Source organism: Pyrus communis, chromosome 14, assembly GCF_041283825.1.
Source record: "Pyrus communis isolate YQ-2024b chromosome 14, ASM4128382v1, whole genome shotgun sequence".
NCBI lineage: Eukaryota > Viridiplantae > Streptophyta > Magnoliopsida > Rosales > Rosaceae > Pyrus > Pyrus communis.
Window position 1 is genome coordinate 3,404,202 of NC_142578.1, and position 26,124 is coordinate 3,430,325.

The 26,124-nt window shown below is 39.7% G+C and overlaps 3 protein-coding genes and 1 pseudogene across 7 annotated transcripts; 3 read left to right on the plus strand and 1 right to left on the minus strand.

Moving 5' to 3' along the window:
- The first annotated feature begins 1,158 nt into the window (after window positions 1-1,158).
- Window positions 1,159-5,752, plus strand: LOC137712572 (pentatricopeptide repeat-containing protein At1g18900 pseudogene; annotated as a pseudogene). 2 transcript variants are annotated; one of them, XR_015955751.1, is made up of 3 exons: window positions 1,159-1,344; window positions 2,372-2,736; window positions 2,972-5,752. The product of XR_015955751.1 is annotated as a pentatricopeptide repeat-containing protein At1g18900 pseudogene, transcript variant X1 (transcript). The 2 variants fall into 2 exon arrangements; XR_015955752.1 differs by lacking the exon at window positions 2,372-2,736 and having other exon boundaries at window positions 1,171-1,344.
- Window positions 5,753-7,534: 1,782 nt separating this feature from the next.
- On the plus strand, window positions 7,535-16,281 carry LOC137712595 (uncharacterized). 2 transcript variants are annotated; one of them, XM_068451692.2, is made up of 15 exons: window positions 7,535-10,512; window positions 10,603-10,731; window positions 10,816-11,007; window positions 11,114-11,163; window positions 11,294-11,609; window positions 11,779-11,908; window positions 11,989-12,183; window positions 12,681-12,776; window positions 13,485-13,678; window positions 13,780-13,995; window positions 14,132-14,407; window positions 14,537-14,684; window positions 14,789-14,922; window positions 15,214-15,300; window positions 15,387-16,281. In XM_068451692.2, the coding sequence occupies exons 1-15, from the start codon at window positions 7,834-7,836 to the stop codon at window positions 15,471-15,473; spliced, it is 4,929 nt and encodes a 1,642-aa protein (XP_068307793.2). In that variant the 5' UTR covers window positions 7,535-7,833; the 3' UTR covers window positions 15,474-16,281. The 2 variants fall into 2 exon arrangements, with proteins under 2 accessions (XP_068307793.2, XP_068307794.2); XM_068451693.2 differs by having other exon boundaries at window positions 11,785-11,908.
- A 518-nt stretch (window positions 16,282-16,799) lies between these two features.
- On the plus strand, window positions 16,800-18,348 carry LOC137712053 (LOB domain-containing protein 27-like). Its single transcript, XM_068451202.2, has 2 exons — window positions 16,800-17,951; window positions 18,081-18,348. The coding sequence occupies exons 1-2, from the start codon at window positions 16,927-16,929 to the stop codon at window positions 18,178-18,180; spliced, it is 1,125 nt and encodes a 374-aa protein (XP_068307303.2). The 5' UTR covers window positions 16,800-16,926; the 3' UTR covers window positions 18,181-18,348.
- A 129-nt stretch (window positions 18,349-18,477) lies between these two features.
- On the minus strand, window positions 18,478-25,508 carry LOC137712848 (zinc finger protein BRUTUS-like At1g74770). 2 transcript variants are annotated; one of them, XM_068452022.2, is made up of 12 exons: window positions 25,027-25,508; window positions 24,522-24,746; window positions 24,210-24,404; window positions 23,786-24,135; window positions 23,465-23,693; window positions 21,542-23,256; window positions 20,494-20,703; window positions 20,272-20,409; window positions 19,725-19,959; window positions 19,583-19,642; window positions 18,869-18,940; window positions 18,478-18,780 (listed from the first exon to the last, which is right to left on the minus strand). In XM_068452022.2, exons 1-12 carry the CDS (start codon window positions 25,318-25,320, stop codon window positions 18,679-18,681), a joined length of 3,825 nt encoding a protein of 1,274 aa, XP_068308123.1. In that variant the 5' UTR covers window positions 25,321-25,508; the 3' UTR covers window positions 18,478-18,678. The 2 variants fall into 2 exon arrangements, with proteins under 2 accessions (XP_068308123.1, XP_088540699.1); XM_088684573.1 differs by having other exon boundaries at window positions 24,522-24,628; window positions 25,027-25,390.
- Between the last annotated feature and the right edge of the window lie 616 nt (window positions 25,509-26,124).

Genomic DNA, 26,124 nt, shown 5'->3' on the forward strand with positions numbered 1-26,124 from the left:
ATTTATTTAATTCCCGTTGCCGTTAGTTCAAACAAACAATTAAATTAAAAAATGAGGAACATTTTAATCATCACTGGGTGACTTAATGATTAATGATGAGATTCAGGCTCATATTTCACACTGCATATCCCAGGTTCGATTCTTGATGTTAGTGAATAGCACGATGGTGGGCAAAAGAGACTGAAATGTCTCTAAGAGTCTCTTTGGCCTCCAAAATGGTGGATTGCTGTGGCGAAATTACCAACTGGTCCTCTTAAAAAAAATAAAAAACAAAGAACATTTTTTTTATAGAGTACAATAATATATTTTATACTATAAGAAGAGGGATTTCGGTTAAGTCACACAACGAACAATCTAATTTGGTATCGAATTTGTTATTCATGAGATTCAAATTTAAAATATTTTTTTACAAGTAAAAATAAATATTATCAGATCATAGTACTAAGGAACAAAACAATGAATATGTGACCGTAAATCAAAAATCAAAACAAACTTTTGAAAATACAAAATTTATGTTTGAAAAAAAACATACTTTACATTTGGGTTTTTGACTTGACCGTTCGTAGTCCGACTAAGGGGCGTGTCTCCGTCCACGTAGACACAGCCATCAGGTGCAATCCCCAGCTTCTTCCTCAACTTTCTACTTTACACCTGCACCATCATAACCGTTCGACCAACCAAATTTTATGTCTATTTGTTTCTATATTATTTTATAATTATTTATGGATCATAAAAAGCATAAAATAGTATGTCCAGGAGAACAATGGTGACAAGAACAGCCAACCGGACTGAATCCTCCCAAAAGTATTAAAATCAAATAAAAATTCTGAACCGAAGGAAATCTGTAGAAGTAGGGTTTTCATCAGCCAACCGGATCCTCTCCGGATTCTTTTGATGATGATTTTAGGAATTCGTGAATTGTGTTCATTTATCGTATATCATGTGGTTAATTTTTATGAAGTATTATTTATATTTATTTTTAAATAAAAATATTTAAAATAATTTCTGATCGCACGATATACGATGAACGGACACGATTCACGAATCTTTGAGATTCTCACAGAGAAAATTCGGTGAGGATCCGGATTCAGGTCACGTGCTAACCATGAAGGCTCTGACACGTGTACCGAACATCCCACAGTACACGTCGGGGAAAATACAAAGTAGGGCGAAGAGAAAAAACAGCTGATGGTATGTAGCCTCCTTCTCCCCAACTTGGTTGGAAAAGTAATAAAGCTCCAGTCTTGACGGCGGAGAGAGCAGAGACGCTGCCATCCCTTCTCTCTCTCCTCTCTCTCTCTCTACACACGCGTTAAGAACCCAGAAGCCCGTTCACCATTGCAGGTGCCTCTCTCTCACTCTCCCTCTCTGAGTTTTTTTCTTCGTTGTTTGGATTTTTGATGAATTTTTAGTGTTTTTTTCTGTGTTTTGTGGTAATTGAGAACATGGGTTTTGTTGGAGAAGTCTGAGATGTCGTGAAGATTGGTTCTTTTTTTGTGTTTTTGTGCGTTTTTGTTTTGATTAACGTTGGAGGGTGGCTTTGCTGGTCTGGAAGTTTCAATCTTTGTGTTCATTTGTGTGTGGGAATTGAGGATTTTCTTCGGAAAATGTGGATTTAAGGTTATGGATTGCTTGTATGTCTTGATCTTTTGTTTGTCATTAAGAAAATAAAACAAATAAATTTTAGTACTAGAAATGTTAACAGTAGAAAGAGAAAATGAAATTTTTGCAACTATAGTATCTGCTGAGTTCTAGGTATGCCAGTGAGATGTTGTATAATTGAATGATGAAATGTATATATAGTTCCGCCCGTGAAACATTCAAAGCAAGCCAGTTTATTGATTTCGAGAGAGATGCCGAAGACTCTCTGTGTTGTTGGAACCCTAATTACATGTTAATTAGAGGCAATATAGCTGTTGATCACTTGCTTTTTTTGGAGGATTTATAGGACGGCTTGGTTAGAAAACGTAGACTCTACGGTAACCAACTGCAATCCCATGATAGGAAGGAGGCGGTTATGGTTATGTCAATATAAGAGAAGGCCTTGCTCGTTAGAAAAATACGTTCGCTTACATGATACTAGTCCTATCTACTGGATTGAACATAAGGGTTCTGAGTGAGTAGAAGATTTATCTTTAGGTTTTCATCAGTGGCTTCATCAGGTTCTTTCTTGCTTGCTCACTTGTCTGTGCTAATTCGATAGATTCTTAGTTAGCTCTTATATTCATGTGTATTTGTAATCTATGGAAATGCTGATCATAAAGTCCAACATGTGTATGTTTAGGAATTTTTTGTTGAGTAAATACGCTCGAAGAAGAATTATTGCTGATAGGAGTATTGAAGTAATTTTGTTTGGTGCTATTCTGTGCAGGACGTGCTTCATGGAATTGTTACAATATAGAGTGTCTTGTTCACACTTGTCTTCCTGAAGAAGTCCTTACAAATCACATTCAAATCTAACATCGTGTTTCTAAGAGGTTCTACTAACCAATGATCTCAGAATCACAAGGAATTGGTTTAGTCATTACCATTGCTGGAGTGGAATGGTATAGAGTGCAACCTCCATTTGGGATCACTGAGCACTTTGAGGATTTCAAGACTACTTGTTAACAAATTGGAAATGAAGTCTGACCATGCTATTAATTTTCTTATCTAACGAGTTCATTTCTTATTGACGGGAATGAGTGATATCTTCCCTGTGGAGCAGTTCGTCTTATCTAGGGACGTGTATTCCAGGTATTAAGGGTTCATGATAATCGACTATATAGTTTTGATGCAAGTTTGATATGATATCGTGTCTGACCAAGGTGATTCACATCAATTATCTGTTGGGTAGATTAGAAAAGCTGGAATTGACTTGTGGTTGACTGCCTGTCACTCCTTACTCAGTACTCACTAGCTTTTCTTTTAAGATGTTAGAAACCTAGAATTGTTCTTATGTTACTAATTCATATCCATTCTTTTTATGCAGGTGATACCCTCTCAGTAAATTATGTTGCGAGCAAAGCAATTAAGTAACCTTTCAAGTGGTGCGAGGTCATTCTTCCTTACCGGGCCACGATGTAGTGCCACAGATGGAAATTCATGCTCTTGCTCTGAAGATGAAACTTGTGTTTCGCAAAGGCAGCTAGCACTTGCCCAAAATCCATTGACCATGTTATCTAAACCTTCAGCAAGGGCAGGAACCATCCTTTTGGGAGATGCAGTAAAAGTGGCAGGTCTTCGTAAAGCCGAAAGTGTTGACCATACAGCTTCTATTAATAAGGTTGCAACAGCACCACGATCTTTTGGGAGATCGGAGACTGTAAGTTATGCTAGTACCACGGATGTGGTGCACTCATCACCTCTCATTGCAGACCAGTTTGCTAAGGCAGGAGTTGCTGCTGTAAATTTTCTGTCTGATATAGTAAATGGCAAGCTTCCTTTATGTGATGGGCTTGGAATCCTTAATAACTGTATGGTTGATCCGACCAGACCCCTCAGTGGTATCAAGCCATCACACGTGAAACAAATAAAAAAAGAGCATTTCACTAGTGTACATCCAAAACAATCTACTGAGGTATCAGCTGCATCAAAGCCTACAAGTAATAATCATGGTCAAAAGGGCAAAGGTGAGAAATCCAGTTTCGTTAAAGGTCTAAATCATGTTCCATATACTAGGACGGAAAGCTCAGCGGTACCTCATGTTGTATATTCCGACCGTCATGAGAACAGATCTATGCCACCGAAATCAAAACCTCATTCAAACTTCATTCCAAATTACAGTTCCAGTGTGCAGGCTTCTGATGCAGAGACCATGGGTCGTGCCTCTAAAAGTTTCAACAGGCCCATAAGAGATGTGAAAATGCCAACAGGAATAGCTCCCCAAATCAACAGACAGTATGCTCACACCGGGAATGTTGTTCATAATGTTTCTCACATACTGCAACAGATGAGATGGGGTCCTGCTGCAGAGGCCGCTCTTGGAAATCTCAACTGTTCAATGGATGCATATCAAGCAAACCAAATTTTAAAGCAACTTCAAGATCATTCCGTTGCTCTTGGATTTTTTTATTGGCTTAAGCGGCAAGCAGGATTCAAGCATGATGGGCACACTTATACCACCATGGTTGGGATCCTTGGCCGTTCCAGGCAGTTTGGTGCCATTAACAAATTGCTTAATCAGATGCTGAAAGAAGGTTGCCAGCCAAATGTTGTGACATATAACCGTCTAATTCATAGTTATGGCCGTGCAAACTATTTAAAAGAAGCAATGAATGTGTTTAATCAAATGCAAGAAGCGGGATGTGAACCTGACCGTGTCACCTACTGCACATTAATTGACATCCATGCAAAAGCTGGGTTTCTTGATGTTGCCCTAGGATTGTATGACAGGATGCAAGTGGCTGGTCTTGCTCCTGACACATTCACGTACAGTGTTATGATTAACTGTCTTGGGAAAGCTGGTCATTTAGCTCCTGCTCATCGGCTGTTTTGTGAGATGTTTAATCATGGTTGTGTTCCCAATTTAGTCACGTATAATATCATGATAGCTTTGCAGGCCAAGGCAAGGAATTATGAAACTTCTTTAAAGCTCTACCGTGACATGCAGGGTGCGGGATTTGAACCAGATAAAGTAACTTATAGCATAATAATGGAGGTCCTTGGCCATTGTGGATATCTTGAGGAAGCCGAGGCGATTTTTCATGAAATGAAACGCAAGAACTGGGTACCTGATGAGCCTGTTTATGGTCTTTTGGTGGATTTGTGGGGTAAGGCTGGTAATGTGGAAAAAGCCTGGAATTGGTATCAAGCAATGCTTCATGCAGGTTTACGTCCTAATGTGCCTACTTGCAATTCTCTGCTCAGTGCGTTTCTTAGGGTGCACCAGCTCTCAGATGCCTATCACTTGCTGCAGAGCATGATGGGTTTAGGTCTAAACCCTTCTCTGCAGACATATACATTGCTTATCAGTTGTTGCACAGAAGCACAATCACCATATGACATGAGATTTTGCGGTGAGCTTATGGCAGTCACAGGCCATCCTGCACATACATTCTTACTGTCTATGCCATCGGCAGGACCAGATGGTCAAAACGTGCGAGATCACATGTGCAGGTTCTTGGATCTGATGCATAGCGAGGATAGAGAAAGCAAGAGGGGACTAGTAGATGCGGTAGTGGATTTTCTTCACAAGGCGGGGCTAAAGGAGGAGGCGGGTTATGTATGGGAGGTGGCTGCACAAAAGAATGTCTATCCAGATGCCATCACAGAGAAAAGCTCATGCTATTGGCTTATAAACCTGCACGTTATGTCTGATGGTACTGCTGTCACAGCACTATCAAGAACACTTGCTTGGTTTCGCCAACAAATGCTAATATCCGGGATTTGTCCAAGCCGGATTGATATAGTGACAGGATGGGGCCGGCGGAGTAGGGTTACAGGAGCTTCTTTGGTTAGGCAGGCGGTGCAGGAACTGCTGAAAGTTTTTCGCTCCCCATTCTTCACTGAAAACGGCAATTCTGGTTGTTTTATAGGATGTGGGGAGCCTCTTAACAGGTGGTTGCTCCAATCTTATGTGGAGCGAATGCATTTACTGTAGGCGGTAGCACTTCTTCCGCTCTGTCACTACCGCACGATTTTTTGTTTTCCTTCTCGGCGGGGAAGATGATGAGCAGGTTGGGGTTGATTGAGGCCTCTTATGTATTATGACAATGTACTTATGTTCTCATGTGCAGCTGTTTACAGAACAAATAAAATTGTTTAGCAGAAACCCTAATTTGGATTTTGTTAAGTAGTGGAACAGGGAAAGGGATCCTCTCTGGATTCCTTCCTCCTAATCCATCAAGTCAGGAGATACGGGCCGTTAAAATTTGATTTAACGGTTAAAATTATTATAACCTTTAAAGTAGGCTTCTGTATGTAGTCATTGGATCAAATTTCAACGGTGTAGATTCCCGAACTTGATGGATTAGGAGGGAGAGGATCCCTTCCGTGGAACAGGACATGCTTCTGATGGAAATGGGGATGGTTTTTCAACTCTCCAAACACCCCTGCAGAGATTCAACGGACATAAATCAGTTGAAAAATGTTTTCAAGTGTTTGGTAGTTTCGGATTGACCGTTAAGTTGGTGAGCTTCCTTTTTCTTTTGGACTGAAGTTGGTGTGGTCCGATTCCATCGAGACTCAAGAGAACATAAAAAAAAAAAAGGTGCGATAAAAATGCTGAGAACTTGTGTACACAAATTCTTAGCTATTTCTGGATGTTTATTCGTAATCTTCTTTTGTCACATAAATAATAAATCGAGAGATATGTACCATAGAAGATATTTTTTTGGCTATTCCGGAGTTTAACCTTTAGATTTCTATATAAAAATCTACAATTAAGATTTAATTGTTGGTAATCGGTACTTCGGAGCACACAAAAGTTTGTGCACCCAATCAAGATTTACATACTTTATTCTCATTTAACTTCTTTCTACTCTCAACCTGCCTTCTGCATCATATTAAATTTAAATTAAAATATCAGATGTTTCTTCAAACTTAAATTTACTATCTAAATTACTCTCACATATCCGATTCAATATGTAATTTATCTTTACATTGATTTCGAAAACTAAAACTCAAAATCAATGTTTTGCCACTCATTCAAGTCGTTATTTCACCCATGAATGTTTTGTAACTCATTCAATCTTAAATTTGTGGGCTGAAATAAAAGAGTTTCAGTCATTTTGATTTCCAAGTCATCAAAAGACCTCACTTACAAAGATTCCACCCAACACAATAAAGAAAAGTAAAGATAGCCTTCTCGAGGAAGTAATCAAAAGATTTATTTATTTATTTTATCGATTATTGCATATCCTACTTTTTCTTGGGGAATTAAGCTATATTTTTGATTAAAAAAAAAAATATTAACCTTCTCAAGGAAGTACTCAAAAGACACTATTTATTGAGAAGCTATGTGAACTCACTTGCGACAGCTAAAAATTAAATTAATAATAAGTTCTAAGTTCGACATTATTAATAAGTAGATTTTAACGAAAAGCTTTTAGTACTATTTATTTTAACGAAAAATTATATTTTTACATTAAAAAGTTAATCATGGTACTATTCACTTTACCTTTATTTTGTCCTTATCGTTAAAACTTAAAATTTTCAAACCCTTTTATTAGTTTTCCTTATTTATAACAATTCAAATCTTATTATTACACGAGACTTGTGTTTTTATAGTTTACCTAAATTTCCAACTTGGAACCACTATCCTGTTTAAAATCATATGAGAAATGCTAAATTGAATCTCTCAAAATTGAAAGAACTTTCTCTCACCTTAATTTTTGAACCTAATATTTTATAATATTAATATGAAAAATAATATTAAACGGTAAAATAACAGATAATTTATAAAGAGTATCACTTTTACGAATAGCGTCCCTCAAACCATATTCTAAAACCAAAACAAAACCATAATTAACAACATTTTTAAGAGAGTCTAATCACAATCCCCACACACATATAATATAAATAACCTTAATCCGCCTTTCTCCCCTTTGCTTATTTCCTCATCAAACCTCTAATGGCCTTTTCTTGTTCCATGGCCACTTCTACTAGTAGGTAGCGTCTCTCTCTCTCTCTCTCTCCATTCTGTCTCTCTAAAAATCGCCGCCGATCACTCATCGCCGCCGTCCCCCTTGTGAAATTCCAGTCCTTCCCCAACCATCCTCCCCCTGTAAGAACCCTTACAACTTTATACATCGGCATATATGTATAGGTGCACATATATACAGATAAAATAGAGAGAGAATTATATATATATACATATGCATGTGAGTTGGGGATTGGGAGAGAGTTCGATACATGGGTAATAAGAAGCGAAACGCTGCTCCGCGACCCAAGCAGTCGCCGGCGGCTGTTCAGCCACTCCCGGTGGCCGATGGAGACGCCGTCTTTTCGTCCCAATCAGACACCACTCTGGCTCTCGTCGAAGCTGAGCCCGATGCCCTACTCCTCTCGAATAACAAGATCGAATCCTCGCCGTTGCCGATGATCGAATCGGACGGCGGGGCGGCGAAGGTGGAATGCGAGCGTGCCCTGACCGCTCTGCGGCGGGGGAACCACACCAAGGCGCTGCGGCTGATGAAGGAGTCGTGCCAGCGGTACGAGAACTCGGCTCACTCGGCGCTGATTCACCGAGTCCAGGGAACTGTGTGCGTCAAGGTCGCCTCGATTATCGACGACCCCAACTCGAAGCAGCGGCATTTGCGAAACGCGATGGACTCAGCGCGCCGAGCCGTCGAGCTTTCGCCAAACTCGATCGAGTTCGCGCACTTCTACGCCAATTTGCTCTATGAGGCGGCCAACGACGGGAAGGAGTACGAGGAAGTGGTGGCGGAGTGCGAGCGGGCGCTGGCGATCGAGAAGCCGGTCGATCCCGCCAGGGAGAGCTTGCAGGAGGAGAGCCAGCAGAAGATATCAACGGCCGATGCTCGAATTGGGCACGTGCAGAATGAGCTGAGGCAGCTTATTCAGAAGTCCAATATCGCTTCGATTTCGACTTGGATGAAGAATTTGGGCAATGGGGAGGAGAAGTTTCGGTTGATTCCTATTCGGAGGGCCACGGAGGACCCAATGGAGGTGAGGCTGGTGCAGACCAGGCGGCCTAATGAGATTAAGAAGGCCACTAAGACGCCGGAGGAGAGAAGGAAAGAGATTGAAGTGAGAGTGGCAGCGGCGAGGCTCTTGCAGCAGAAGTCTGATGTGCCTCAATTGGGAAATGAGGGTGAGAAGAGTGATAGGGGATTAGATTCGTCATCGGGGTCTAGTCAGAGAGGTAGTGAGAGGAGAAAGTTTGGGAACTTGAGGAAAAATGGGTCCTCAGCGGAGAGGAAGGATTTGGTTCGGTCATTTTGGAAATCATTGACTGTTGATATGAAGAAAGAGTTACTTAAGTTTAGAGTTAGCGATCTTAAGGCGAAGTTTAGTTCGTCTAAGGATGGTTTGGCAAATGAGGTTATATCAGAGGCATTGACATTTGCGGAGAGTAATAGGAGCTGGAAGTTCTGGGTTTGTTGTAGATGTAATGAGAAGTTTGTGGATTGTGAGTCCCATATGCACCATGTTGTGCAAGAGCATGTGGGAAACCTTATCCCCAAAATGCAGTCAGTTTTGCCTCAAAAGGTTGAAAATGAATGGACTGAGATGCTGCTTAGTAGTTCTTGGAAACCGTTGGATGCGTCGTCTGCAGTTGGAATGCTTACGGATCAAAGAAAATGCAAGGAGCCTGAGGTGGTTGAGGATTTCTACTCTGGGAATCATAACAAGGATTGTGATGAGTGCTTCAAAGATGCGTGGGATTCTTCGCCTGAGAAGGAAATGCTTGGGGATAGTCCTAGTGGCTGTACTGTTGAGGGAAATAACCATAAGAAACTTGCCCATGTTGAGTGTGGGGAGTGCGAGGAGGACAATGGGTCGATTGCTTATTCTTCTGTTGCTAATGGTTGGCCAGTATCTGATGATTCTGAGCGCGAAAAGCTTCTTGAAAGAATTCATGCCTTATTTGAGGTGCTTATCAGGCACAAATATCTTGCTGCAAGCCATCTTAACAGGGTGATACAATTTACAATGGATGAGCTACAGGCTTCCTGTTCTCAGCTTCTCAACCACGGTGTGGAGCAAACACCTCTGTGCATTTGCTTTCTAGGAGCTACCCAGCTTACGAAAATCCTCAAGTTCTTGCAGGACCTGTCCCATGCTTGTGGTTTAGGTAGATATTCTGACAAAAGTAGCAGTCCTGCGGATGATGCGAATAACGCAAATAAGGGTGTAGAGATTAAGGAGAGGATTGTTCTCAATGGAGATGCATCCTGCCTCATTTTGGATGAGTGTCTATTGTCATCTGAATGTACATGTGATGTTGGTCATCATCCTGTCACTGACGCTGCTCCTGTTGTTGTCGTTGGTAAGGAAAATGGGGTTCCTCCTGATTCCGATGCTCTGCTATCCTGGATATTTGCAGGTCCAACTAGTGGGGAACAACTGACATCCTGGGTACACACAAAAGAAGAGAAAACAAAACAAGGGATGGAAATCCTTCAGATGCTTGAAAAGGAGTTTTACCACCTGCGGTCTCTCTGTGAGAAAAAGTGTGAGCATTTAAACTATGAAGAAGCATTACAGGCAGTGGAGGATCTTTGTATTGAAGAAGGTAAGAAGAGGGAAAGTGTCACAGAGTTTGCCCACCGAAGCTTTGAGTCCATTCTAAAGAAGAGGAGAGAAGAGCTTCTCAGGAGAGAGAATGATGTGATGTTCCTCAGCAATAGGACTGAATTAGATGCCATATCAAATGTGTTAAAAGAATCTGAAGCTCTAAATATTAATCAGTTTGGATATGAGGAAACTTATGGTGGTGTGACTTCTCAGTTATGTGTCTTGGAACTTGGGGAAGATGATGATCGGAGAGCCAAGGATTATGTACATCAGCTGGACACATGTGTAGAAGTTGCAATTCAGAGACGGAAAGAACAATTATATGTAGAGGTCAGTTGATAGATTCTAAGTTGGCTTACCTTTTAATTAAAATAATGATATTGATCGTTGCCATTTTACCTCAGCTGTTTTCTCATGCAGCTTAGCAAAATAGATGCACGGATTATGCAAAATGTTACTGGAATGCAGCAAATGGAAGTTAAGCTTGAACATATTTCTGCCCATGATTATCGGTCGATACTGTTGCCTCTAGTGAAGTCATACCTGCGGGTATGTATTAAACAAATTTAATCTTTGTGCCATGTTTAAGGCTTCTGAGTTTAACAGTATGTATTCTTGTGTCTATATCTATAGGCACATTTGGAGGATCTGGCTGAGAAAGATGCCACAGAAAAGTCCGATGCTGCAAGGGAAGCATTTTTGGCAGAACTTGCACTTGATTCTAAGAAAGGTGTCAGAGGAGGAAACGATAATTTGAGACATTCACAGGAAAAAACAAAGGATAAGAAGAAGAACAAGGAGTTTAGAAAAGCAAAAGATTCAAAGGTTTTAATCCTGTTTTCTGGTTGTTATTTTCTTTGTGGTGTTTATATGTATGTTACAAATCCACGAAGACATCCTTATATCCGATTTTTTTTTCTTACTTCTGTAGGGTAGTGGGGTTTCGGATGAGTACTATCATCATGATGAGACTTCTGAGCTGTATGTCTCCTTGCTCCTAACATGCACATTTGTATTGACTCTATCCTCATAATGTTATCCTTCCATTATAATTGGTGGGCACTGGCTATAGTTTATTTTTGATGTATATCTGATGTGTCTCTTGCTGCAGTTCCTTTCCAGGGGCATCTGATAGTGCATTTCCAGATTCTGAGCTGGTGATTTCTTTGAATGGCAATGACTTGAAACAGCTGGAAGAGGAATGCAAACGGAGAATTGAACTTGAAGAAGAGGAAAGAAAGCTGGAAGAAACGTTAAAGTTTCAAAGAAAAATTGAAAAGGAAGCTAAGCAGAAGCACCTTGCTGAGCAAAATAAGAAATCTACTCAATTTCATCCAGAGAAGGTGGTGGAGGGACCGCATGATGTTAACTTGGAGCCTTGTGCTAATGGTCAAGATGTTAATGAGCCATTCAAGCGTTCTGTCCAGGTAATCATTGTTTGGTTGTGCCCTTCTCGTATCTGTTTCCTTATTTCTAGGTTAAATTTAATAAATAATTGGTATATTGAACTGAATACTAAAGATATTTGAAGAGGAATACTGTCTAAATTAGAGGATATTTAGAGAAAGTAGGAAAACTAATGAAAATGTTTTCTAGGAGCAGTTGGCACAGAAGACTGGATTCACCAACAATTTAGAAGGCGTGCCTGTTAACCTGGCAAATGGTTCTGCAGTGCCAGTCAATTCTCCTACCGTTTCTAGTGCTCATCAAGCTAAAGTTAACCAAGGTTGGTGTAGGATTTCGTTGTATGAGATTGGGGTTAATTTAATAATAGGAGATGTTGTCATTGTGTATTTTCTTGAGCAGGCCTGCCAAATGGAGGAATTCTAGAAGATGATGGTTATTTGCCTTCTGATCGACGGACAGGAAGGAAAAACCGAAGACAGAGGAGTTCCACAAAAGTGCTTGATGGAAAGTCTCAAGGCTTGTCATCTGGAAAGGAAAATGTTGAAGTTGGGAGGTCGAGTGTGGAGGGTTCAAATGACAATCTTCTTACCAACAGTAAGTTTTGCATATCCTTCATGGTTTCCACTGTTTCCACTCTAGTCTCGATGATTGATTATTTTGACAGTACGTTGAACAATGTCAACATTAGTGGCCCTGTCATTGTTTGCTTGTTGACTAGCCAATTTTGTCCTTTCGCGTATTCTCATTTTATAGTTAAGTGAAAATGTTTACCTAAGATTGTTGGTAATATCTTTATAAAAAGATATTTCTTTTGTAGTATGAATTTCTATTTGGTAACCTCATCTCTACTTGCTCATCCAAAATGTTGCCTAGTAGTTTATAATAAAATTGGAATTTTATGTGTAGTGATTCGTCCTATGGTCTCATTAGCATGAAGTTTATGTCCTTTCATTTGAACACACTGTTTTTACTGCTCTGCTAATATGACCAAAGATCATCAATCTTTTTTTTTTTTTTTTTTTTTGGGGAAATTTGGCGTTAATATGAGCATGAGTTTTGTTAAGTGAAAACCGGTTATACTGTTTTGGCAGACAATGGAACAAAGGAATTGAGACAGCAACGAGCAGAGGAAGTTGATGAAGAAAGGTTCCAAGCTGACCTTAAAAAGGCCGTACGCCAAAGCCTAGGTAAAATTATTCTCTTATTTATGTGGTCTCTTTGTTATGTTACTTATTCTTTACATGTATAAACCTCTGACCATGGTTGTCACAATGGTACCCCTCTATAATAAAGAGGAGGTCTAGGATCAACCCATGGTAGGGCTGAGGTATGTGAGGAAGAAATTCCGCCTCCATGCTTGTAGTTAACAGATGATGATTTCCATATTTGTTTGACTAGTCTGTCGGATGGTCTATGAATGAACTAGATAAGTAGTCTCAGATTTGTTCATGTTAGAGTTCAACTATAAGTGAGTCAGATCAGTAACCTTGACTTTTTAGGAAAATCAAAAAGGTGTCATCTCTGGTAGATTTTGCACTAGTTTTATTTATTGTCATCAGGAAAAAGCATTAAGTAGGTATTGAGAGCATTGCTTCGTCTTGAAATATAATTCTGTGCAATAATCTGGTTCGGAATCATGCATGAATAACAAAAGATATACTGACAGCAAGTATGTGATCTAAGTATGATTAATAGAGGCCTTGATGATAAATTGAGGGCTTGTGGAGAGTGTATAATGCAGTCTAATAAAAAATACGCTAAACCTTGTCAAGTTGTACTTCTACTAGCCGTCTCACTGATGCATTTTTTTCCATCAGGTGAGGCTCTGAGCACTTACCATATAGTATAATATTTTGTGCAACTGTCTGACCATTTTTATTCATGCTATTTCGCAGACACATTCCAAGAGCGTCAGAAGTTTCCTGTAGTTTCAAATTTGAGGATGGCCAGAAGAATATCTCCAGATGTAGATAATGGTGTTTTACACAATGACATTGTAAATGAAAATGCGAATGAAACCGATATATTTGGCACAGGGTTAAAGAATGAAGTTGGTGAATACAACTGCTTTCTGAATGTTATTATACAGGTCTATTAATACAGAGTGCTTGTCAAATTTATGTTGTGGGTTCATTTTTCCCGAGCATCTTATTGATATTGAAACATTGCTTTTTAATCTTGTCATTGCAGTCTTTATGGCATATTAGACTGTTTCGAGATGAGTTACTCCGGAGATCAACATCAAAGCACGTTCATGTGGGGAGTCCTTGTGTTGTCTGTGCATTGTATGAAATCTTTACTGCTCTGAGCAATGCATCTGCAGATACTCGTAGAGAAGCAGTTGCCCCTACTTCTTTGAGAATAGCTTTAAGCAACCTGTATCCAGAAAGTAATTTCTTCCAGGAGGTATATTTAGAGAATTTGATTGTATCCCTTGCCTCTCGTACAAATCTACAATTATTCTGAAGTCATATTTGGCTCATATGTCATGAATTTATCTTCATTTTTGGAAGCTGGTACTAACATTTTAGCAACCGTACAGGCTCAGATGAATGATGCTTCTGAAGTTTTGGTGGTCATATTTGATTGTCTTCACCGGTCATTTACTCCTGTTTCAAGTGTTTCCGATGCTGAATCAGTGGAAAGTGGTTGTCCAGGGTCTTGGGATTGTTCAAACAATGCTTGTATAGTGCATTCCATCTTTGGCATGGACATTTTTGAACGAATGAATTGCTACAATTGTGGTTTGGAGTCCAGACATCTCAAGTATACTTCCTTCTTCCATAACATAAATGCCAGTGCTCTGCGAACAATGAAGGTATCAGTTAACAATTTTTATGATTGTTTATTTTCTTGATGGTTGAAATTCTTAGTCTAAGCAACTTGTTACTGTTTCGGCGTTGTAACTGATTGCATCTATCTCTTTTTATCTTTCTTTGCTATTCAGGTTATGTGTGCAGAAAGCTCCTATGACGAGCTTCTAAATCATGTGGAGATGAATCACCAATTAGCCTGTGATTCTGAAGCTGGTGGCTGCGGGAAGCTCAACCATATCCATCACATTCTTTCAACCCCACCACATGTTTTCACAACAGGTGACTTGAAGACTTATCATGAGAATATTCATTGCTCACTTATGTTTGTAAAGAGAAACTGGCTTACCCTGAAAACTCATCAACATTTTTGTTTCTTCGTGCAGTTCTGGGCTGGCAGAAGACATGTGAGAGTGCTGATGACATCAAAGCAACATTGGCAGCTCTTAATACTGAGATAGATATCAGCGTCCTTTATCGTGGCCTGGATCCAAAGACCACGCACAACTTGGTTTCTGTGGTATGCATATTTGGATAACCCTCAATGTTGTTGTCATGCATATAGTAGCGTTCTGTTTTCCCAAAATGCAACCTGCATTGCGTATTTTTCCTCTGGTTGTGAAATGACAACGGCTTACACTTCTTATCCATAAACTTAGATTCCTCTGGCCTTTTTATTTTTAATATATCCAATTTCGTTTGTTTAATTGGAAACTGGCTCCTATGTTATCGGTGCATAACTTTTGAATCTCAACAAGAATTTATGGATACCGCTCTCTCGTTTTATCTCATATCTACTATTTACTTTTAGGTTTGCTACTATGGACAACATTACCATTGCTTTGCCTATAGTCATGACCGTGGATGCTGGATTATGTACGATGATAAAACTGTCAAGGTAAAGTCGGTTATTCTAGTGTAAATCATGCCTTATTTTGCTCTTCTTTCCACCTTCGTTATAATTTGTGTCTGATGTGTCTACAGGTGATTGGTGGCTGGGTTGATGTTCTTAACATGTGTGAAAGAGGGCATTTGCAACCACAGGTTCTTTTCTTTGAAGCTGTAAACTAGGCTTTTTCTGGAACTCATTACGTTTTCAGACTTCGCAAGGGAGCATTGGTGTTGTAACATCCTTTCGTCGTCTACCACGAGGAATTGTTCATAGCAAACGCATTCCATCCTTCCGGTTAGACAGTAAAGTATGCAACGTCAGTTTCAGAAAAAAGAAGGATATAAATGTTCCGGTCGAAGTTCAGAGTTCTGATATAGAATTAACAGTTTTGTGATATTATCAAGAATTTTTGTGGGAGCAGCTGGTCCTTGACGAAGAACCGTGTATCTAAAGAGTTTCACCATCGAAGAGCCGAAAAGTCTAAGCTTTTGGTACGTTTACCTTCGAATAGTCTTCAGCACAATCAGGTCACTGTCCTGCAACTTTCCTTTAAGGTTGGACTCTTCGACGAAGAAGGCAGCAACAACTACTACGGCCTGTCTGGGCGTATGTATGCGAATTTACAGCCTCTCTGGGCGTATATATGCGTATTTATGGCTTGTCTGGGCGTATTTATGCGAATTTAAGGAGCGTACTATATGCCGTTTCGATAAGTGGCTTTGATTACCAGTTGGGTCTCAGAGTATGTAACAGTTGTAACTGGGGAATATAGGTTTAAGAAAATTAAGGTGTTTGCTTAAGACTTTTTTTAATTTTTATATAAAATTTCCCCCAAGTTTTGAAAAGGTTTTTGTATAGTATAGATCACCTTATGGCCCTTCCCCTTTTGGGTCTTTGGAACTGCGGATCACAGTAAATTTGTTGCTTCATTTGGATACTACAATTAGGTTAAAAATGAAGATATATTGCCCTTTATCCTCCCCATAACTTTGTTTTTACGAGAACTACGATTTGGCGGTATTCACTCTCTTGTAGAGGAGGTCTAAGTTCTTACTCTTGGGGAAGATATGTTATCCCCAAAGTAAAACAACACTTCTGCTCGGCATTGTTAGATCACTAAGGCCGACTTTCTCTTATTTGGGGCAATGGACTCGTGATATTTCTCTAAATCTTACAAAAGCAAAGGAGACCCTGACATACATTTGACTAGAGACTTGTCTAACTGCTAGTCAGAGTTCAGTTTCCTTCAATGTAATTTAAATTTGTCTACATAACATGACAAACAAGATAATAGTTTAATAATTTTGACATGTTCCACGTATCAATAGAGTCGTAACTTCACCATAGTGACCTCAAAAATTCAAAAGAAATCAAATTTAGAAACTAGAAGTTGGGATTTGCCACGTCATTCAGGAAGGGGGTCAGTGTGAAGTGGCTACGACCACTAAAAAAAAAAAAAAAAAAGTCCCTAAAGTTTAGGACTTTTTCTCTTACAAAATTCCAACATTTGTCCCCAACGGTCTTCACAGTTCCCCGCCAATTTCGCTTCCTCTCTTCAATCTTTTCTTTTACTCAGTCTCTCCCAGCTTCCAGTAAATCCGCACATTTCCAGACCTTTTCAGATCCAAAAAAATGTTCCCCATATCACCACTTCCATTTCTCCTCCCCCTCCTCCTCCTCCTCCAACTCACCGCCACTCTCCTCCTCATCCTCTTCAATCTCAACCACTGCATCACTCTCCTCTCCAACTGCTTTCGAGGTTTTTCGCCTTTCCGGCTCTCTGATTGGTTCCAATCTCATTTTGGGATCGAAAAAATGACCCTGAAGGGCACCACCAGCCAGGCCTGCGCCGCGTGCAAGTACCAGCGAAGGAAGTGCAGGGCGGAGTGCCCCTTGGCTCCCTATTTCCCGCCGGACCAACCCAAAATGTTCCAAAACGCACACAAGCTTTTCGGAGTCAGCAACATTTTGAAAATACTTAAAAATCTCGAACCTCGCCAGAAGCTAGAGGCCATGAGGTCCATCATATACCAAGCTAACGTGCGCGACAAGTTTCCGGTCTACGGGTGCTGGGAGGTGATCTGGCAGATCCAGTACCAAATCCTCGTGGCGGAGGAAGAGCTCCAAGCCGTTCATCAACAGCTGGCAGTGTACAGACAGCACCACCAGCACCAGCACCAGATTTTGTCCATGCCGGAATACGTGACGTCACACTTAGAGCTAGGGATGGCTCCGCCCAACAATCCCCTCCCACTTTTCAATCACAATCCTCCCCCTTATAATCACAATAATAACAACAATGCCACCGCGGTGGCTCCTATAGATCAGCACCAACAGCAGTCTTACTCTAACAGCAGTGATGCTGCCTACAGCTCTGCTGCTTATAATATTGACTCCAAAGACAACATCATCAACAACGACACCAACAACAACAATAATGATGCTGGAAATCAGATGTGGATTTCGAATCCTTTTATGACTAACAACAGCAACAACAACAATAATAATTCCGAGGCGATTCAATCCGAACTCGGAGTTCTTCAGCCGCTCTCTATCCAACCTGAAGTTGTTCAAGATTACGATGAGTTGCATCCGTTCTTTGACACCATCGATGATAGACAGTCATACATTGATTCCAAAGAGGCTTATGATTCTAGGTACATTTTTTTTTATCACTTTGGTTATGTATTTTTCAAATTTTAATCTTTACGATTCAAAGAGATGCAGTGCTGAATCTAAGTGGATATGCAACTGTAATTCACTAAATGATGAGAATTGACTTGCAGCTCGGAAGAATCGTTCAAGGACACAACACGGTCCATGGAGCATGCAGAGAATGCATTGAAGAACGCTGCAGCATGCTTTAGTCTAACCAGTGTCAACTGATGATCAGTAAGCATAAACTAGATAAAGCAGTGTGGTTGTTGTTCTTCTATTATTCATTTAACTCTGTGTTACGAATTTGATTATTCACACAAGAAACCAACAATTTTGTTTTCTTCTTTTTGTTTTTGTTAATAAAAACCCACAATACCGAGCTCCTTGTTTCTTTTAGCTTCAATGTTCTACACCTGAGTTTATAACTGACAAATTGTTTACTCGAATAAATATTTTACTTAGTTTTTCAACTTTTACGAGCTATAGCGTAATATATCTGATAACAAGGCAAATTCTAATTGGAAATTTTACGAAATTCCTCAAAATGGGGAAACTTAATAGATATTCATAACTAGTGAGATTTATATACTAGTACGAGCTTTTATTTACATATAAAATAGCTTTGAAACAGTCATGGTACCGTTTGGAATTGCGTCATAGAAGCCTCCGCAATAGGGGCACTTGTGGTAAAGCCAGTGAAAGGGAGCACTTCCGTTTGGAATTGCGTCATAGAAGCCTGGTGTTGTATGAACCACAATAGGGGCACTTGTGGTAAAGCCAGTGAAAGGGAGCAGTTCCTCTCTTCTCACAGTCATTGCAGAGTATGACCTGCAATTTGTTTAGCAGATCAATGCACATCTATGTTTGGATGCAATTAGAAGCTAATTAGTACCACAAGAAAAATAGGATGACAAACCTGAGTTTGGCCCGCGTACTCGTCTGGAGTTTCCTGTTTAGCCAAAAATGCATCCAACATTCTAAAATACACCTGCAAGACAATCATATGGTTCGAGGGCCACAAGACATCACACAACTCAGTTGGATACAATTCAAAGCTTAAGCTCAAGACAAACTCGAGTTACGTCTGCATAGAATTCACATGGCTAAAGTTTCTTCAAATCATAAAGAACAATCACAAAGATTGGTGATAATTCTAACATCTTCCTCCACATATTTTGTAGACCAGTGTTTTTGTTTCCTAAGTTTATATCTTTTTCTAATAGTTCATTTGGAAGGGGGACTTTAAAGTTTCACGGAACCTTTGGTAGAATTGTCATGTTTGCACTGCAAAAATTAAATAGAGGGACTTGAAATGGCTAGATGAAATACATTTGAGGGAACTTTGAAAGGTGTTATTTTGAAAGTCCTTTGTTTAGCGTCTTTGTAGTGCATTTGTAGTGTACTAGTAGTAGTTTTGTAGTGCCGAAGTAGTTCATTGGTACTGTTCTTGTAGTGCGTGTTTACAATTGAGTCTAAAATTCCTTGGTACTTGGAAGTCCCTCATCCAATCATAGTACGCAGGAATATATTGCGGCAAAATAAATTCCATATTGTCAGCTCACCACTTCAATCCTAACAATTTAAAAGTAAGGAAACTGCAAAAGACTATATAAGGTATTTGGTAACTGACCTGCATGTCCCCGAGTGACTTGCCACAGATTGGGCAAGTATAATTCGTAAAGGTGTAGGCCTAGGAGCAGGAACAGAAGTACCATTAAAGAAGTCTGCAAAACCTCTAGGGAGAAAGGCAAGAAATTATGAAAGGGAAATACCTCAAAACATGTTGAGTGCATCAAATGACCGCATGGAAGGGACTTCACTGGAGAATTTGAGGTGAAGATGTCTTCATTGCAAATAGGGCAGTTATCCATAAAGCATTTCTCTCTGCATGTGTGCTTCAATAGAGAACGGGACATGCAGGCATTACATGTCATGCAATGGAAGTAGTCAATACCCAATCCCTTTCCAACTCGGCACAAGTTACAGTAAGGACAATGGTAGATGACCCTGTTAAACAGCTTCTTCATGAGAACCATTAAAAATCTGGAACCGGTAAGTTTAAATTAAGATAGCCAATTGGCATGGGAAGGTAGCATAATTTTATATACCAAATACTTAAATCCTTTAAGGTTGTCATTGTGGTGACTAGTCCATAGATAGAACAAAATTGCCTAATGAAGTACTGAGATTATAGACTATCCTAGCATACAATTCAGCATAGTACCATCTATGGTTCAACTTAAAGTCACCCATTCAACAAGTTATATATAACCTTATGAGAAAAGAGCTACAATAAAGCAGGCCAATCAGGATAATCACCGTTCGTTATCAAATATTTTGCAGATCCTGCAAAAGTATTTTGCCATAGAAAAGTTACTGCAGGATGCAGTTGAGCATGTGGGCCCAACTGTCTGCATCTTCAAGCATTTCATGCACATCATCTCTGTTATAGATTTCCTGCATAAGCAGAAAAAAATTAAACAAGAACGAAAACTATAAAATTAATATTCATAGGCACTGTATAACTCATAATGTTTATACCTATCTATCTCATGATCAGCCATCTCATCATGGCAGCGTATGCAAGTGTAAAGTTGGTTGCAACAGGCAGCAAAAAGCTTACAGTTCCTCTTATAGTGTTTACAACCATAGGTTACTCCAAGAGGGTCATGATAGGATGGATGCTGACCAGGAAATTCTTTCCCATTACTTGCAACTGTTAATTCAGAGTTCTGTCTGGCTATCCAACGGCTGGTACAGTATAAATATTGAAAGTTTGTCATTTAGTTTATGTCACATTTCACGGGCATGTAGCAGACAGAGAGACATATTACAAAGTAAGAAAAAGCACTAACAAGTCTTAGCAACTTTAGTGAAATCAAATAAGCTACAAAAAGCACAGAGTATATATTATCTGGTCATCAGGACCATCAATAAGATTATAGAAAATTATCAATTAGCGTTAGTGTTTGTTGTTAAGTTGAGCTGCATACACATTCTTATTATCTCATTTCTTAACAGCTTAAGTTTTGGGATTAACAATACATTAACATAGTATCAGTTTTTGTTTGATCTTGTGTTAGAATCTTGTTGAACCCTGTTTCTGGTAATTTTTGTGATCATGTGTGTGGTCGGACTTAAATAAGTTGTATTGTAGGCTGTCATCTAAAGGGGTGTGCGTGCGTGCGTGCGTGTGTGTGTGTGTGTGTGTGTGTACGTGTGTGCGTGTTGTTGATTTCACTTGATAGTTGGACACCCTTCCTAACAGCTTAAGTTCTTGTTAATTGGGATCGATGGTAACGTAACAAATAGGAGAAATCAAGTAGCATGACACTCTTGCTTCAACAAATAGGAGAAACCTAGTAGCCATAGAGGATTTGACTCTTACACTAGCAATAGAACACATTGGTAATTGATGATACTCAAATACCTTGTACACATACCAAGGTATTTTTGCCTCTTATAAGGAATATCCATGTCAATGGTGTACTCAGTTTACTCTGACATGTATAAATTGAAATTCTACGTTCCTCCTAAACAAGGACGGAAAACAATAACAGAATGAAAATTAGGACAGGAATTGACCAACCTCATTATCAGGTTCTGGATCATATGTGGTTTCTTCTGAGGATCCAAGGAAGAGTCACGGGAGATTTTTATTACTGCAGCCTGCATATCCTCTTGACTAAGTGTCAGCAGGCACTCACAGTACTTGGATTTCTGGCTTCTTTGCAAAAGGTGACCTATATCATTGATTTGATTTGTGGCATTTTCAACTTCTTGTAATTTCTTCTTGTTACCTTCATCACAAAGTCTTGTACATTCTGTATCAGTGGAAATACATTGGTCACCTCCGGGACCTTTTGGCTTATAACCCACCTCACTATTTTCCAATGGCTCGGTATTAGCACTATGGGAATCTTTTTCTGGAAAATTGACACTTTTGTTACAGCATCTTCCTTCTTGTTCACTCGATCCACACAGATAGGCAGAGACAACCTCCAATGGATCTTCAGTAAATGAAGGAGGTACAATGGACTCCTCTACCAACTTAGCTGTCTCATATCCCTCCCACCATTCTCTCAACCACTCATCAAACATTGTGTTTCGTGTGACCTGGCGCCATAGAGTAATCATGACTTGCTGTTCTTCTTGTGTCAAAGCGTCCATTAGCCAAGGTAACATATCTTGCAATATTTTTGCTTCTGTTCTACCAAGTATGCATCCTACAATCCTCTCTTGCTCTTCAATGGAGAAGCATTCTTTAAACAAGGGCCAGAGCTCAAATTCTTCACGATGAACATGTTCAGTCAGTAACTTGCAGGTTGATGTGCACATGTCATGAAGCCTCCTGCACAGCTGATGGTGCTTCTGCATTTTATTATCCACTGCATTTGAATCGACGTCAGAAGCAGAAACATGCAATATAGACATCTCATCCAGAACGAGGGATATCTTGTGAAAGTGTTCAACTTCTAATTTGTGGTCTATCATGTAAGAGTGGCTAATGTTTTGCAGTTTTCCCTTTGCCTCTAAAGCTGGAAAGGCGACTTCTTCCTCTGCTTCACTATGTATTTGATTTAGAAACTGTATAAGTTGGAATCGCCGGCAAAACTCTGAGAGAAAATCAGCATTGTCATCCAACTGAGCCGAGCCAAATACAAGGTATTCCAAATCTTTCTTGAGAGCCTTGTGGATGAAAAATATGAGATCTATTGGTTTTGGTTCATGAAGAGCGTAACCAGGATGGTTCTCTCCACTAAGACTTTCAGGAAAGTGATACGATGTTTTCACTGTTCCAGTGAAATATAAGTGAAGTTTATTTCTGCTGGAATATGACGTCCTATAATTCCTGGCAGAGTCAGAGGCACAAGATGAAGAGTATGACAGAGAATTCTTGCCCTTATCTGAAGAGATTAGCTCCATTACCTTAGTGTTTGATGCCTCAATAGGTTTCATAATGGAACTTAAGGAGGAAGATCCACTAGTATTATAGAATTGCTTTAAGGAAGTGCATCTGCTCTTGAATATTTGCTGCAACTCCTCACGAAACTTTTCAACAGAGGTCTTACCTGAATGACCAATGCGGAACCACTCATGTAAGAGGGATGCAAATGATTTATTGATTAAAGAATCTCCCTCCTTCAAGTTGCTAAGGATGGACCTGGATTCGTCCTCAGATAAGCAAGCCGAAAACCAAGTAGTCATGCACTTTAGCAACCCAAGTGGCAGAATATGAAGGCTCGCATACAAGAGTTGCAGCTGCATATCATGACTGCAATTCTTCTTTACAATGGGAACTACCTGGTACAAACTGTAGGTGTTAATTTGCAATCAATATAGAAAATATTTTTTTAATGATTAATGATTATTTAGTAGCATATTGCCCCACAAAGAATTCTCGAAGTTTTTCATCAAGAGTAGAGTTAAACTAGGTGCCCTATATCATCAGAAAGAGAGCCTAGCGTGCTGATATTTCAATTTATAATAATCTTCAACAAACATAGAGTACCTTGGTTTCTTGGAAAGCAAAGTACTTGTTAATTCCCACCACAAAAGACTCCAGTTCCCAGCAAAGCTTCTCAACAAATTTGCTCAAAGGTGTTCCATCTTGAGGCTCATAGTATAGCAACCTCTGCAAACCTTCAACGTGGTTTTCATTTGGAAATTGTTCACTGTAGGGGTAAAGGCAGCCGTTGAAATGTTCATTCAACACAGGATGATATAACTTCTCCAATGCACTGCAGCAAATCGGAAAATATTCGCTGAAGAATTAATTAACTGAACAGAAAAAAGATAAGCACATACGGACGTCAACAACCACATTAATTACCTGTAGAAATTAAGGACATCTACAAAGAATTTTAGCTGGACAACTACTGAATCAAGATTCAAAAAACTGCTTGCGCTTCTTATTTGATATAGCTCCTCCAGAATTGTCGTCAAATCTTTTCTAATGACTCCATGCCAAAGAGGAAGGCCATCAACCGGATTGTATCCAATATCAGAGTGGATGCAATCTGCCTTAATGTGTCTTTTATGTTCTTCTAAAAACCTTTTGGGCGAATGAGACGTCAGTAACTTTTTCATGTCTGCATATTCGCCGGCTTGTTGAGCTCCTCTAGAATTCTTGGAGGCCCCAAAGGAGGATTGTTCATTGCTAGCAAGCCAAGAATTTACCACCTTCACAAATATTTAAACTAGTAACTACCAAGAAGTTCGTTCATACTAGGGTAATACCATCGGTCAGGATCTACCTCTTGAAGTGATTTTTCATCAGGTACAATTGCTTTTATGCAATGTCTAACTTCCTCTTGTTCATCAGGTGGAAGAAAGGAGATCGTCCACGGAAGTAGATCCTCAAGCAGCAATAAAGGAACACTACACATGAACTGCCACACAAGTGCAGCCTGTTCTTCGCGACAGAACTGCTGCAGGATCAAGGGAAAAACCTACAACACACACACTCAAAATTCGGTAATGCAAAGCAAAACAATCAAATATTTACTCAAACTACATTGTTGCAAATAACATTTCGAATCTGCTTCAATAAAGATTTCGGCTAGTACCTGCTGTTCTTCTTTCAGCATATGCTGGGAAACGAATTCCTTCAGTGTCCCGATGCCAAACACAAGTTCTTGAAATTGCTTGGGAAAATTCTCATTCTCGTTTTCCTCTAACAAAACATCCAAGCGATTGAAAATCGAGTCGAAGAGACCGTCTATACTCCTATGTTCTAGTGAATATGTACTAGCTACATTTTTTGTTCGCCCATCTAACGCTAAAAAGATTATCTGCCAACGAAATTAAAAATTCAAATTCAAATTGCATTGCACATTTAATGCAGCTTCTCACATTTTAACTAATCAAAATTTGACTAATGTTTTCATCTTTAAAACAGTTTGCTCAAGCAATTAACTAATCAAATTATGCAATTCTAATTTCTAATTAGAAATTAGAAACAATTAGCTAATTCGGAACTAAAGAATTCAGCTTTAAAGAATTTGATTTAGTTAATTAGTTAAATTACGAAAAATTAGGAACTGTTCATCAATTCGGAAACTTTGAGCTGACCTCGTCCTCTGAAGAGCAGTGGTACTCATACGCGAGCTTGAGGAACTCAAACCGCCGCAGAAGCAGGAGAACGAAGTCGCGGTCTAGGCGGTCACGTGAGCCACTCTCCAAGGCGGCGGTGGTCACGAGGCGGAGATCGAGGAGCTCGGCCAGCAGCGCCTTGTGGAAGCAGACGAGCAGGAGGATCGGCGTCTGAGCTAGCGGGACACGTGTCGCGGATGCGGAGGACTCCGGCTGGGCATCGTTTTGCGAAGGGAGGAGGAGGCATTGGGGAGATTCGTCGTCGCCGCCCATCCACCGTGAGACGACGACGTCGTTCAAGAACCATGAAGGTTGAGAGAGAGAAAGGGAAGTTCGTCATTGCGAAGGTCTTGGGATTTTAAGCACTCTGGTTTTGAAGGCTCCCACAAGACTCCTCCCTCTCTCTCCTCTCTCTCTCTCCGTTCCCCAGCCATCACACACACATTCAAATTTATTTATTTATTTTAAATTTTTTGTGAATTTTTTATTTAGTACTTTTCCCCACGGCCGGTGATTGCGACGTCGTACTGAAGGCCCAATGCTGCATAGTATACCAACCACAAGCGCGCCAACCGGAGACTGGAAAACACGCGGGAAAAAAAAGTTGTGGGCCTTTTTGTCATTCTACCCAACCATATGATGTATTATAACTCTTATTGTAATCAATCATGTTTCCAGCACATTAAAAAATTTCTTTTACAGTTAGGGATGTTATTGTTTCCCTATCTTGCTCGAGTTTGGGTTATCAAATACTCGAATTTGGCTTTAATGATACGTATGCTTAATTGATTTGTGATGCCTTTGGTACTTAACTGCTTTGTAACACTATACAAGAGCATCAGTTATATGTTTAATAAAACAATAACGTAAAATGAGAGAGTGAATGTGAAAAAATCACTTCTCTATTTTAATTGAATAACATATTGCTACGTATAAAAGCTAAACACATGACAATGCGTAATTGACAATGTTGCTAATACTATGTATAAAAGTCAAACTCTTGATAATGTATGAGAATTTTTTGCTACAAAATATTAGATGTTTTGCAAAGTTTTTAGCTGTTTAGATCTTTAGTCA